General features: G+C 45.6%; 1 protein-coding gene across 1 annotated transcript; it reads left to right on the top strand.

Moving 5' to 3' along the window:
• Positions 1-50: 50 nt before the first annotated feature.
• Positions 51-12,769, top strand: LOC104352899 (eosinophil peroxidase). The gene is made up of 13 exons (XM_086475117.1): positions 51-147; positions 750-843; positions 1,696-1,871; positions 2,497-2,620; positions 4,787-4,916; positions 5,541-5,738; positions 5,828-6,143; positions 7,308-7,468; positions 7,852-8,104; positions 9,512-9,682; positions 10,522-10,759; positions 11,286-11,520; positions 12,674-12,769. The coding sequence occupies exons 1-13, from the start codon at positions 51-53 to the stop codon at positions 12,767-12,769; spliced, it is 2,289 nt and encodes a 762-aa protein (XP_086331243.1).
• Positions 12,770-14,476: the final 1,707 nt, after the last annotated feature.

Raw genomic sequence — 14,476 nt, forward strand, 5'->3', positions numbered from 1 at the left:
CATCAGCCTCTTCTGATGCTTCAGCGAAGCTCTGCCCATTCAGAAGATTTATGTTGCATTTCTCTCTAGGCATAAAACCAAGAATTACTCTCTTGGGACCCATCATCACTCTCTGCTTAGTTGGGGTAATGGACTCCTCATTAAGTAGTAAGTTTCTGTTTCTCCTGTGGCTGCTACTGTGCTTGAAAGGGTGTGAATCAAAATTCAGAGTTCCTAGTTAGGTATAGCTCCAATATAAGTTTGAAATATCCTGTAGATTGACCCACTCACTAACAAAGAAGTCAATCAATAAGAAACCTGTCTAAGGAAATTGCCTATTTAACCAACAGGTCTTCCAAGCACACAATCCTCATTTTGTGAGAGGGGAAACTGAGTCAGAGATCATATATTTGGTTGCTTCTATGCATTTCCCTTCTCACAGGGAAGAATAGCTTCAAAAAGAAGGGTGAAAAATAACTCCCTAAAAGCCTCCCAAAGCCATCAGAGCCAATTCAGTGATAGGGATAATAAGCTACTGATTTACAGTCACTTCTTGTCCTGTGACTTTCAGGACTTCAGCAATGGGATGAAGCGAATGAGCAAGAGGAGCACAGATAAAGGTGTCCAGGTAGCACTAAACACACAGTGGGAACTGTGTGTAAAACGAATCAGTGCACCTCAGCACCCAGCAATGGGGTGGGATGTACAGCTCCTGGTAGACTTTATAAAAGTGTCCTCAACTTCTGCTTTTTCTTCTTTTTTTTTAGTAGAGGAATCAGACGAGCTGTCAGAAATATCTCTGCTGAGCAGCATTAGTAAAGCCAGGCAGCTGGTAGACACAGCATATTTACATGCCCGAAAAAGGTGAGTCCTTTTTGCATGAGGGCCCCAACTTTGGAAGGAAGTGAGAGAAAGTATCTGTGTGTTTATTCTGTTTTCTAAAGCATATTTATTACAGAGATGCCTTTGTTCAAGGGCTCTCCCTGTTGTAGTTGGAGGGATCCTTTGGCTGGATTCTAGTGTCCTGTCTCAGTCCCAGAGCCACCCTTCATCACCCCCAGCTATTGCCTCCTCGCCTACATTGCCATGGGCACCTCTCAGTAGTCCATAGCGGTATGGGCACGCTGGACACATGTTGAGTCCTCTCCTGGCTGCTGGAGTTCTGCCTCTCTCTGTGAGGACCACAGTTGTGCAGATGAGCTGCATTAATAAGTCTTGGTAGGAGTCAAACCCCGGGTATCCCTCTGTGTGTTGTCCCAAAAGGCTGGTTCCAGGCAGCAGGATGCTTTGGGGAGGAGTCTCTCTCCACACATCATACCAAAGGTTTTTCATTATTCAGGAGTGAGCCATGGAACTGGGAAGAGATGCAATAGGACCAATGTTGTCTCTGGTCACAGAATATATCTTGTGACATACTAAATGTAAAATTTTATCCAGTCACTGAATAATTCAGTTTTCCACTGACCTAGCTTTTCACATGATATAACACAATTTATTGTGACAAGGATGTCATGTAAACTTGAAGTAGGGGATCACAATTATTTGCCAAATTCTGTCTGTGAGATGGTGTACAAAGCTGATGAGCAGCCAGCTTGTCCTAGGCGAGCAAAGCCTGCCTGGGACCCAGCAGTGCTGTCACGTCTAAGTACACCAAGCCTAGCATGACAGAGGAGGTCTGATTTCAGAGAGGGCACTTCATGGGACTCTTATGTTCAGCTTAAAGAGAATACTAGAGGAAGAGGCTTCCAACCCAATGGATTTCCTGAAGCACTTGAAGGACCCAGTAGGAAGCACCAGATCTGCAGTCCGTGCTGCTGATTACTTGGAGACTACTTTGCAACTTCTCAAAATGAAGATGCGTTTCTCTGGGAAATGGAGATTCAACATTACAGGTAATGTGGTTTAGACCAAAATGGCTTACAAACAGCTAAAAGCAGAAATTCTACCCCAGCAGGACTGCCAGAGCAGCTCTGCCATGATCCAGATAGCTGGTGACAAAACCCTTCCCCACAGCAGCCCCAGGTGAATAGACTTTAAGCATGCTCAGAGACAGACCAGACCACCCGCCGTTTTATTCATCGTCTTTGGCAGTGCCTGTCTCATATCTTTGATGATAAAAACAGCCTAACGATAAGTGTGATAAACCTGGGACAAAACGCAGTGGATGTCAGGAGTCTCTGACTGCTGAGAACAGAAGCCCGTCTTCCACTTCTAGTCCTCACGCCCACCTGCTGGGGTTGTACCACTCTGCATGCTCGTGATTTTGTTCCCAGTCTAGGGTAAAACATTGCTGGTGATGATGTTCCACCTATTCCCCTGGAAAGTTGTTCCATACCAACTCAGTTTCCCTAGCCCAGAGGTGTGAGCTGATCCGCAAAGTGGTTTAGGCACCAAATTAACAATTCAAATCCAGATATTTTATATCCACAGCTCTGATTCAAACACTGACCTGGAAGACAGAGAAGCTAAATAAAAACGAGCAAGAGCAGATGTTGTTTTGCACGGTTTCTTTTGCAGACCTGCTAGACAGCAAACAGAAGGAGATGATTTCCAAAGAAACCGGCTGTGACTATCAGATACGTTCCATTAAATGCCCAGAGCATGACATTTACCGGACCATCACTGGGGAGTGCAACAACAGGTAGGATTTGTGTGTGGACAAGGAGAGTCTCAAGTCTGTACTCTGACCCAGGATAGATGGTTTGAGGTCATTTGTGTAAGTACCTTTCAACAGGACAAGAACAAAATGATCATTTTAGTGGTGCCTATAGCAGGTGTTTCACTTCTACCTATGCCTGGCAGGAGAAAGATGTAATTTCTTGAAAATTGCAGATTTGAGCCCATTGCCCTCCATGTGCTGCTTTGGATGAAGGAAGGGACTTCTTGGGGTGGGGGGAGGTGAAAAGTTAAGGAAAGCAGATTTTGGGGTGGTGACAGCCAGCCTCTCAGCTTGAGGCTCCAGGGAATCACCCTTCCACTTTTTTTTAAAGCTAGAAAAGGGTAGATTTAGGTTGGACATTAGGGAAAAGTTCTTTAATATGAGGGTGGTGGATCATTGGAACAGGTTGCCCAGAGAGGTAGTGGAAGCCCCATCCCTGGAGACATTCAAGGTCAGGCTTGATGGGGCTCTGGGCAGCCTGATCTAGAGATGTCCCTGCTTATTGTAAGGGGGTTGGACTTGGTGGCCTTTAGAGGTCCCTTACAACCCAATACATTCTATGATTCTTCTGTAGCATAGATAACACTGATTTCCCCAGGCCAGTTCATATGAAAATACTCAGCTATCAACATATTTGTGTGGCTGCTGTTGTGATGTGTAAGATGGGAAGTAAATAAGATTTTAATTCTTACTCTTCTATCTTTGTCTGTTGCGTATCCTTAATCTGAAAAAATGTCGTCTTCAGTTTTTTGCCCATAGCTTCCCTCCTGGTTCAAACCTGGGGTCATACATTTATTTATTTCCTTCTTAGCTTTTTTTTTTTGACCAGAAGGTGGCAAAATTTCTAGCCTAATACTTGGAATTCAAGGCTTGCTGTCCTGTTCTGCCATAAATTTGCTGCCTGGTCTGCTAACTCCAGCCCCCGAGCCTGAGTGGGACTTGCATCCCATGTGCATCTGGCATGAAACAGATGTGCCAGCTGTGAAGACACAGCACACCTCTGCATCACACATGCAGGGAGGTCACAGTCGCAGCTCTAGTGTTACAGTCAGTCTGTATCTTTACCCACAGACCCTGGAGCCTTCAGCTCCCCAAGGACAGTCCGTGCCCACGCTGACTTTTAGGCTCAGGGCAGGGTTGTCCTTGGGTTTGCTAATCTAGTGGGCTGCCAGTGAGATAACAAGGCACTCAGAAGCGAGGGGACTCTGATATGTTAATGTTTCTCCAAGGATCTTGCTCAGCTTGAGATGCCCGCCATGAGACAGAGCTGGAATATTTTGCAAAAATCTGTCTGCAAGGGCAGTAACAGCATTCAAAACAAGAGCCGTGGTGGTACTGGGTTCTTAATATTCGATGGAATTGCTTCAGCTATGGTGTGGCAGTTGTTCTAGGGCGTGCTTTTATTTTGCAGCACGCTGCTGGAAATTCTGGATATACCATTCCTTTTTCAGTATAGGCAGGTATTACCCAGGCTTTGTAAATTTAAGAGCTTAAACACAGAAAGTTGCAGTGCACCAGCTGATGTTCAGTAACTGGTCTCCCCAAAATAACCCGTATTTCTGTGTCCTCAGGGCCACAAATCATTGGCTCAATCAGCATTATTGTCTTTCTGAATAAGTGCTGCTGAGTTTACTGATTCAAATTCTTCTGAGCAGTATGAGGCAATATAACAAGTGGCTATAGCTGCAGATTGCAGTTTGAGAGGTTCTGTGTTGGACATGGGGATGGGGAAAAATATTCCTGAAGGGGTAGCCTTGGCACAGGTCCCCACAGAGGTGGAGGATCTTCATCCTTGGAAGCTTCCAGCCCTCAGCTGGACAAACGCTTGTCCACCCTCATCATTGGCGATGGCCCTACTGTGAGGCTGAATTGCTGTGGAGCAGCAGTGGAGACAGAGGTGCTATAGGGCTTTCAATGCCAAATAAAACTAATGGAATGGCATGAGGAATCTTTTCTTGATGTCAAAAAAGTTCGTTTTTCACTGCAGTAATAATCTTGGTATTATCTACTTCTCGGTGTTTTCTGGCTATCATTTCTGTTACCAGGGTGATCAGACATGGATTACAGGGCTGCAAAGTGTTAGTCTCTACAAGCCTGTTCACTTCTGAAATAATACTGGTATTTGCTTTTCTTCTTGTGATGCTCCAGAAAGCATTCTCATCTGGGGTCCTCAAACCGGGCGTTTGCTCGCTGGCTCCCAGCAGCATATGAAGATGGAGTGTCCGTTCCCAGAGGAGCAACAGAAGGAAAGCTGTACAATGGATTTCCACTCCCGCTGGTGAGAACTGTTATTCTGATTGAGATAACAGTAGCAGACACTGCCCTCACTGCATCCATCAGAAAGGAAAAAGGGGCAGCATCTAGAGCCTAAATTGCTTCATCTTTGCTTCTGATCTTGGTTGCTGGTTTGAGGCTTGTTTTCTACAACTGAGCTATGGCTCGAGGTGATATTTTTTTTGTTGGAGACACACATGAGCAAGAAGGTTGTGAATACTTCACGGAGCAAAGCATGGACAAGGTAACATTTTCAGAAATGTGTATACTGAGGTTTGATGCGGACAGCACCGCAGTGTGCTCGGATATGCCAGGATGTTTACGCAAACCATAAGGCTTGGGTGGTCCTCAGCCACCTTCTTGACTTTCTGGATTTATGCATGTACCTCAGCTTCAGCTGTAAAAGGCTTTCCATGAAGCTGGGCTTGGCTGAACAGCCGTGGAGTCAAGAGGGTGCTACTTATGACTCCTGATTTGATAGAGCTGGGGCATGGCATGGGTCTGTTTAATGCCATAATTAACTCTTATGAGCTTATCTAATAACATCTTATGCATCATGGGTGTTACACTGAGAGGTGAATTCCACGGTAGAGAGGGTCACACGTGTTTTCATTTCGATCTTCTGCAGGTTCGAAAAGTGTCAAATGAAATTGCTCGCACAGCCAATGAGAACATCACTCGGGATCAAGAGCTCTCTCTTGTCTTCATGCACTGGGGCCAGTGGGTCAACCACGACGTAGACTTAACCCCTTCCAGTGGTGCAGGAGTGAGCCCGGAGCTTCACTGCACCGATTGTGCCTTCAAATCCCCTTGCTTCCCCATTAAGGTACCCTGACATCCACCCCATCCAGCGCTGTCTGAAGACAGTAAAAATAAAACCACGTGACTCTGAGGCATCGCTTCTGTTTCCTTTAGTTTCCCCCCGATGACCCACGGATGCTGAGGTCAAACTCTTGCATGCCGTTCATCCAGTCGGCGTCTGTGTGCAATCCCAAGACGTTTACTCGTGAGCAGATCAACGCCATCACCTCGTTCGTTGACGCCAGCACGGTGTACGGCAGCGAAGACTGTGTGGCAAAGAGCCTTAGAAACCGGACAAACAATCTGGGTTTGATGGCTGTGAACCAGAACTTTACTGATGCGGGGCTGGAATTATTGCCCTTTGAGAACAAAACAAAAAGTGTTTGTGTTCTCACCAACAAGAGCATGAACATCCCCTGTTTTAAAGCAGGTAAGGTGCATCTGTGGAGTAGTTTTCAGTGGCCTATAAAGTCAAAAAAGACCATTATGGTCAGGAGTCTGATGTCTCTTTGTATTTGTATGAGGTGCTGCAAGACATGGTTGTGTAAGGTGAAAGACAGGGCACCCTCCCCCAAATTAAAAAAAAATAATAGTTGAACAATAACAGTTTAAACATGAAAATTATTTTGTTTTAATTTCCTAAGAGAGTTACAGCAAATCATCCTTCCTTTAAAAAGTCTTTTCAAAGGTAGGAGAAATTTTCACTAGAATAACCACCAGTGTTTAAAACTTCTCAGTGGCTTTTTTCCCATCCTACCTAGAATTCACCTATCAGTTTTCAACTCAGTCAATACTAAAAATTAAATGCTCTTAATCAATTTAGTTAGCTCTCCCTGGCATCGCTTTCTAAATATTTAATATTTCAAATATCCCAGCCTACATCAGAAGACAAGTCTAGAAGTTTGTCTGAAATTTAAAGAAACTGATGACTCAAAGCACAGAATTTATTAAAATAGGAGATGACCCATCATAGGCACAACATTAAAAAAAATACTTATGTGAAACTTGCAAAGTCAATCATAAGAACATAGTGTTCCCATGGCATGCTATTATCTCATTCCCTGCACATGAGAAGAGCTCCTTGCTGAGTGAGGAGATACTCAGTGCTCCTTCCATCACCTGTCAGGATCTTCACTGCATCCCCTCCAGTTTTCTCTCAGCATCTCTGCTGAAGGCACATCCACAGACCTCTCGGAGGTGTTTACAACTTGGGTGAACTGAGACAGATTTTTCCAAACCAAGCTTTCGGGGCACTGGTATAAAAGAAGATTGTATCCCTGAGGTACGAAAGGAAGGCAGACATGAGATCTTTCACAAAATGAGACATTCACAGCTGCTTCACGACCATGTGCAATATAGTTTAAATCACCTAAAGCCTTTCTCCAATGGTTTTGGCTAAATGATTTGGACAGAGAATGTTTTGTCTGTGCTGGAAAGATGTATCTGGCATGAATGATGACTGCTAGGAAGCTTAACCATGAGCATTACTGCTGGCTGCACAGACTATGAGTTGCTACTTGTCGGTCCTAACACAAAAACCTGCTGCTGAAATAAAAAGCAATTTACAAAATTCCTAAAATATGTTCATTTCCAGGTGACAAACGGGTAACTGAAAACCTGGGACTTTCTGCACTGCACACTGTCTTTCTGCGAGAACACAACCGCCTGGCTACAGAGCTGAGGAAACTAAACCCTCACTGGGATGGAGAAAAGCTTTACCAAGAGAGTCGAAAGATCGTAGTTGCCATAATCCAGGTGCTGATCGCTGCTTGCCGTTCATCATCCACATGCTTAGGAATGGTTTTTCCTCCAGGAAAAGGAGGAAAACCATGCTTTGTAGATCCAGTGGAGTTACTTGTGGGAACCTAAAAGTGTGAATAAGGGTGGTTCATCTGAGAGAGCATGGGTATCCAGAGCTGCTTTTAATCTATTATTTTACCAACTTATCAATGATTTATTATGTTAAATAATTTCAATATATTTTACCAAACTTATGCTGCTGCTACAGCTCTATTTTTCTGAAGATCTTCATGAACTCCCCTACTGGATGGAGAGTCTGTGTTGGTGCTCTACGCTTGACTTTGATGGCATTTCTGCAGCAGCTGCTGACAACTTGCTCTGCTTTTGTGCTTTTTCAGATAATAACATACAGAGATTACCTCCCACTTGTGCTTGGCGAGGAGATGAGCAAGTGGATCCCTTCGTACAGTGGCTACAATGAGAATGTGGATCCTAGAGTCTCCAATGTTTTTTCCCTGGCTTTCCGATTTGGTCATACGTCAGTACGGCCTTTTGTATCCCGTTTGGATGACAATTTTCAGCCTTGGGGTTCATTGTCCCCAGTCCCTCTTCATTTGACCTTTTGTGCTACATGGAGAATTATAATGGAAGGTAAGAATGTGGGGCAGCCAGCAGTCGTGGTCTGGTCCTGAAGCAGACACTGAGGTGGAGGTCAGCTGGTAAGACACAAGCCTGGACTCCAAAAATGGCTTTAGCTCCATTTATTTAACTAGTCTCACACAAATTACAGTGCCATTCGGCTTGGAAGGTGTTTATGACACGGGGCTGCAGACAAATCAGTGCTCTAAGTGTGGAGCAGCAGGACAGTCCTGCAGAATTGTCACCAAACACAGCCTAACACTGGCTCTGCATTATAGCCAGGCAAAGGAGCCCTGCCAAAAAACCCTGTGCTGTCATACTCCAACCCTTGAACGTTACCAAGCACCAGCTCCTGCAGAGGCAGCCACAGTGGAGCAGGATTTTGCACCAGAACGTACCGTTCTGTAGCCTTTTTTTTTGCACAGGTTTTCAGTATTGTCCTCCTCAGTTCATTGCATGATAATTGCATTCGTATTCTGAAGATGTCGGTAAATAATCAGAATTATGTAATGGATTAAACCTCTTTCTCAGGTTGCTGTGCATCTCTCAGCTCAGTGACACCCAACAGTTCTTTTTGACAGACTCGGATAGTGCAACAGCTCGTGCTGCTCCAGGAGGCACGAGACTCACAGTGCCAAATGTCAGTCAACCAGAACTTAGGTTGATCTAAGCTATTATATCCCCCTGTAAATAGCAGGCATTGGTAGAGGGTGATGCATCCAGTTTAACTGAGCTAAGACAGCATAATTGCTTCCTAGTGGTGGCTATCTCTCTTCATGACTCGAAAGGGAATAGTGGGATCCTGCTTTTATACAGCTGATATCTGCAGACATGAATCTTTCCAAGGAGGACAAATGTCTCTTCCAGAATGAGTTACTAAGTAATTATGGAAAACATGCCAAAATACACATGTACAGCCAATTTTTCTACGTTTTACTAATATTGTCTTCTTAATGGCTATGAAAGACACAGACAAACAAACATGAATTGATTCTATCATTGCATTTAATGTTTTAATAAATATTTGTCAATTAATAGCTAATTATAAACAAAATAAATGGCAAAACCTAAACCTTGGACAGAACCCCATGTATCAGTATATGCTGGGCACTGCCAGGCTAAGGAGCAGTTCTGCAGAAAGGGACTTGGAGGTCCTGGGGACAAGGAGTGGATTTAGGGCTGCAAAAGGGAAGGCTGAGGGATGGGGAATCTGGTTACTGAAGGGAGGCCTCATCTACTGGCATGTGCAGACGTGTACACATGCACCAGCGTATGTTGAAATGGAAATACAGAGCTAGGAAAACTCTACACAGCCCAGAGTAGAAAAGACATGTGCAGCACTGTTCCAGCTGCACAAAAGGGGTGAACAAAGGTGCAACTTGGTACAAAAAGTCTTTTCTTGATTTGCAATTAATGCAGGTGGCATTGACCCACTGATACGGGGCATGGTATTTGATCACGCAAAGCTGATAAAACAGAATCAACTGATCGTTGAGGAGCTCCAGAACCGCCTTTTTGAACAGACAGAGGTAATGGGTCTGGATCTAGCAGCCCTGAACATGCAACGGGGAAGAGACCATGGCCTTCCAGGTAAGGAGACGCAAGCCCGCACATCCTGTGGACAATATTCTTTTTTTTTCTTCTGCTGTTTATAGCAGTTCCACAAATGTACAAAGATTTTTCCATACCAATGGGAAGAAACAGTACCTTGATTTGAGGGTGAAGGATGGCTAGGCAGTTAAGCTCAGGGAAGAAAAAATCTCTGTAGCTTAAAGATCTTTTTCTGAGGGACAAGGACAAAAGGCTTGGAAAGAAAATGTGACAGTGGGGAAAAATGTAATAAAGAGGGGTAGAAACAATGGTGCACTGCAAAGAGAGCACGGGGGTACAGAAGGTACAGACACAAGCAATCAGCTTTCATGTGGGCTAGACAGACCATATGTGCTTTGTTCTTTGCATATCAATGTCTATTTTGTGTCTTCAGGCAACCCAGAGCTCTGAACAGAAGCGGCTTGCACCCACAGGTACAATTGCTCGCAGGTGCTGGAGAAGAATGGGTGCTCTGGGGTTAAGCACAACCAAATGTTGCTCTTTTCTAGGACTTTGATCCTAGGAATTTTGCCTCCCAAAACTGCAAGGACTGGTGCGTTCACCCTCAGCACTAGGTAGCTCTAACCAACAGGATGCGATGAACCCGTTGTCACACGCAAAGACAACCCGAATTTTTAGTTTGGTGTACATGTACCAAAAGGACCTTTGAAAACATGCCATTTGTTGTGACTGTCTAAACAATAACGTCTTCCAGATCCTTTAATGCCATGAGAAGAACCAGACGTTGTTCGTGGGCCAAGGGGGCTGGTTAGCTCCTGAGCCTAGGCAAATGGTGGGGAGACATGGGTCCTAATCAGCTGGTTTTCCTGCTTTTCCAGGTTACAATGCCTGGAGGCACTTCTGTGGGCTCTCCCAGCCTCAAAATGTAGACGAATTAGCTGAGGTGCTAGACAATTCCGAACTGGCCAAGAAGTTCATGGACTTGTATGGGACACCAGACAATATCGACCTCTGGATTGGGGCAATCGCAGAGCCTGTTGTTCCCCAGGGCAGAGTTGGACCCCTCCTGGCCTGCCTCCTTGGTACCCAGTTCAGGAACCTGCGTGATGGGGACAGGTAGGTAGTTCTGAGAGCAAACCTTCCCCGTGGCATTTATTGTAGGAAAAAATGCCGACATTTCCTGTGACACACTAATCCAGCCCACCTCCAACGCAGCAGTGAGTTCTCCCAGCAAGGCTCACACCTTGATTTTAGCCCGGTTGCCAAAGGGCTCTTTTCTGCAGCCCCTTCCTACAGACCCATGCAGTTGAGGAGTACCAGCTCCAGGCCATGGGCCATCTGCTGTAGTCTCTTCCTGAGGTGACATTCGCTCTCGGGGTACAAAAGGGGGAGGGTCAGTCGCTGCATCCCAGCAGCCTGGTGATGCTTCATGGAAGAGGCAGGCTCTCTGCACTGGCAGGTGAGTGGCAGAACCCAGACCTGGCCACACTGGAGACCGTCTTTCCAAAGGGGTGTGCCTGCTGCCTGATGAATCAAGTGGATCTGAGCAGACACTCACCTTGGTCAGATTCCTATTTGGCAAGGAAGCAGCACCAACCCCCTTCAAGGAGACTATAAGCTGCTTCTGAAAATATCATTGCAGATTCTGGTGGGAGAAACCCGGAGTTTTCACTCCGCAGCAGTTGCACGCACTGAGAAAAATCTCGCTGTCGATGGTGCTCTGTGACAATACTCACATCAAAAAGATACCCAGGGATGTCTTCAAGGTCAACAGTTACCCTGAGAACTTTATTGACTGCCACGAGATCGGCACGCTTGACCTCTCACCCTGGCAAGATGAGCCTGAGAGTAGCACAAAAGGTACGCAGTTGTCCGAGGTCTGTCAAAAATAATAAATGCCCTACAAGGTCAGTGTCTTTCATGCCTCAAGAAATAAAATAATTAGGGTCATCACAGTCACTCTGGCCCTCAAAAGACCCAAAATGGTCACCAGTATCAGCCTCACTCACACACGACTGGAGGCAGAGGTGCTGTTATTCTAGTCTCCTTGCAATCCGTCACCTTCATCATCCCTTTCTAGCCTGCCTCTTCCTCTTCAACTAGATGGGAAAGCCCTGAAAATCCAGTCTGTTCTGGTCTGGAGTTGTTTTGACACTGAATGGCCTGACACACCAGTAGCTGAACACACATAGTCAGAGAAGGTGATGTGCCACGTCCTGAAAGACAGTAGAACAATGTCTTCATATAGGAGATGAGGACACTAGCTGTGTCCTCCTACTGATATGCTTTTGGCACAGGCTCTCCCAGCTGAAGATGATGTAGGGAGAACAGAGACTTGCAGAAGACAGGTATGACCTGAGCAGAACAGGTTGCATTTGATTTTTTTCCTCTTGGCAACCCATTTATAGATGATCACAATACCCGGGGATCACCTACTCTGTCCTTCTGCAAGGCACAGGCCACAGAGCATCTCCATGCGGTTCCTGTATCGAGTTTGATTAACTGTGTTTGAGGGAGACTGTTGTTTCAGACAGACATTTGCACTTGATGTAAAGGCTAAATTATGGTGACTTCAGCCTATTCTTTAGGAACCAAGTCCAGCTGATGCTCATCTTCTCTCTGAACAATAAAGGCTTCCTGATTTCTTTTATTAACTTAGTCTTATGGTCACTAAAATTTGCTGAGCCACTTCCTGTGGCTCTTTTATCACCAGGCTGAACTGTGTTTGCATAACCCAGAGATAGTGAAATCCCAGGGTGTTAAAAAGCAACTGCTAAAGGTTTAATCTTTTTGAGTGCCACGACATTGCCCCAAAAGCACTCGTCCAAAGGGCTGTCTGGATGTTAGGTCACCCCAGGAACCTTTCAACCAGCCTGGAAGCAGCACGGTGTCTCAGAGGTACAAGGATACGAGGTGACCCATTCACCAGTGACTATTTTAAGCTATGGAGTCAAATAAAAATGTGGGGAGAAATATTGTGTCCTGGAAAGCTGTTCTGCTTCTCAGTAGCTTTTTCTGCTTCATTGACAGTTTCTATTCCTGCTCGTCAGACCAGTGTTGGAAATTCCTAATGGTGGCGCTGAGCTGCTCTCGGGAAACTGCTGCCTGTACATCATGCTCAGCTGACTGCTGTTGACTGAACCTTGGCACGTGATTTCCCGGAGAGGAGCTCAAGATTATGTCTACTGTTTTATTTGCTGTACTGTGATTTTTTTTTAATATCATTCATTTGTAAAAGCTTTCAGTAATGTAAGTCTTCAGGTGGAAGGGTAATGATATTTTATTGTCTACTGCCCCCAAAAATATTTAGCGGTATGCAAGATGGTTGGGTGCTGGATGCTTTATGACTCCTAAAAGGCACAATCAAGACAATTTTTTTAGCTTCCTATCCTGAATGGGTGTCAAATCTGGAGACTGGTGTACTTGCATGTCAAAATCAAATTTCTTATCCTTTGTACCTGCTCAGAAATTAGCAAGTTCAGGTAATCTTAATCAAAACATTCCTTTTCTCCATAAACCATAAGCTGGCTGGTATGTAGACCACAAACATTAGGGCTAAAAATTAATAATCTGGCTGCGATAATCACTCCCAAGACCCTATTAAGTCAATAAATACCGAACATGCAAAAATCGTGTTAAGTTTCCATCTCTCCTTGGCACAAATGGGAAGGAAGGAGGGGACTGGGAACAAGAAGGCAGCAGCCTAAGGTAGAGTCATGAGTCATGAGTGAAGCTTGTGGGTGAGTAGGTGCCTCTCTGACGAGGACTATCGAAGGAGATGCTTGGTAAAATCTCATGGCTACAGCATCAGCATGCGCGCTTTGCCGTGGGGGGGTTATGATGGCAAGTCCTGCCCATCTCAGCTTGGTGCCCCAGGCTGCCCATCCATGGCCCAGGGGGCTCACAGGACACCCGCTGGGCTGCCAGGGCCCTGGGTGAGCAACAGAGCTTGGGAACCTGGGCAGGGGAAGGCAAGACATCATCCTCTGACACGTATAAGACAGGGCAAAACCAGGCAAGTGCTCATAAATTAGGAGCTGCAGCTCTCAGAGAGTACTTGAATTGAAAAATACTTAGGTTGTGTAAAAAATCATAAGGTTACCAGGGCACAGCAAGGATGTTAAGCAACAGGTTTCTGCTGTTTGCCTCCGATTTGTGAGTCCCCAGGCATGTTCCCCTCACACTTTCAAGATCTGCCCAACCACTGAAAGCAAAGTCTTGCTTTGCTTAAAAGGAAGGCTAAGAAAAACATAGGAACCACCAACCCTTGCAGACACATGTAAGGTCTTTAATTCCCCTCTCCCAAAACTGCCTTGGCTTTCCCCTCTTGTGGCAGAGGTGCCTCCCAAGCCTTCTCCACAGAAAGAGGTAGGAGACAGTGCCTTCTCCTGAGTGTTCTTCCAGGGGAATGTGGCAGCCCTTAAATCCCAAGACAGCCACTTCCCCAGGGCAGGTGGTCATAGGCTTGGGATAAATGCCTCCACCTTGTTGGTTTTGAATAGGAAAAGGTGATTATAAGCGTGCAGTGATGATCACAGGAAGGGTCCAGCTCTGCGTGGGGTCCAGCTGGAGAGAAGTTCTCAGGGCTATGATTACAAATAAATGTCCAGCTCCCCACTGTGCGTCAGCCCGTGCAGGTGGCACAGCTCTCTGGAAGGAACATGGCAGCCGTTTCACCACCTCCACTTACAAGATTTCTTCCTCTGTGGATGTTTTGCCTGTCTCTGGTATGCCAGGGTTGCAGTCCACAGTTGTCTCCGCTGCCAGACCTTCTTGTGGTTGCCATGCCCTCCCTCTCGGCTGCTACACGCACAGCTAGGGCTGGAAGATAGG

Source organism: Leptosomus discolor, chromosome 18 (genome assembly GCF_034619465.1).
Source record: "Leptosomus discolor isolate bLepDis1 chromosome 18, bLepDis1.hap2, whole genome shotgun sequence".
NCBI lineage: Eukaryota > Metazoa > Chordata > Aves > Leptosomiformes > Leptosomidae > Leptosomus > Leptosomus discolor.

Bases quoted from the DNA above. Each gene is read 5' to 3' on its own strand.
- LOC104352899 (XM_086475117.1), top strand. From the start codon at position 51: ATGTTGCATTTCTCTCTAGGCATAAAACCAAGAATTACTCTCTTGGGA. The intron at 5,739-5,827 runs GTACCCTGACAT...TGTTTCCTTTAG, and splicing joins CCCCTTGCTTCCCCATTAAG to TTTCCCCCCGATGACCCACG. The intron at 10,760-11,285 runs GTAGGTAGTTCT...ATATCATTGCAG, and splicing joins AACCTGCGTGATGGGGACAG to ATTCTGGTGGGAGAAACCCG.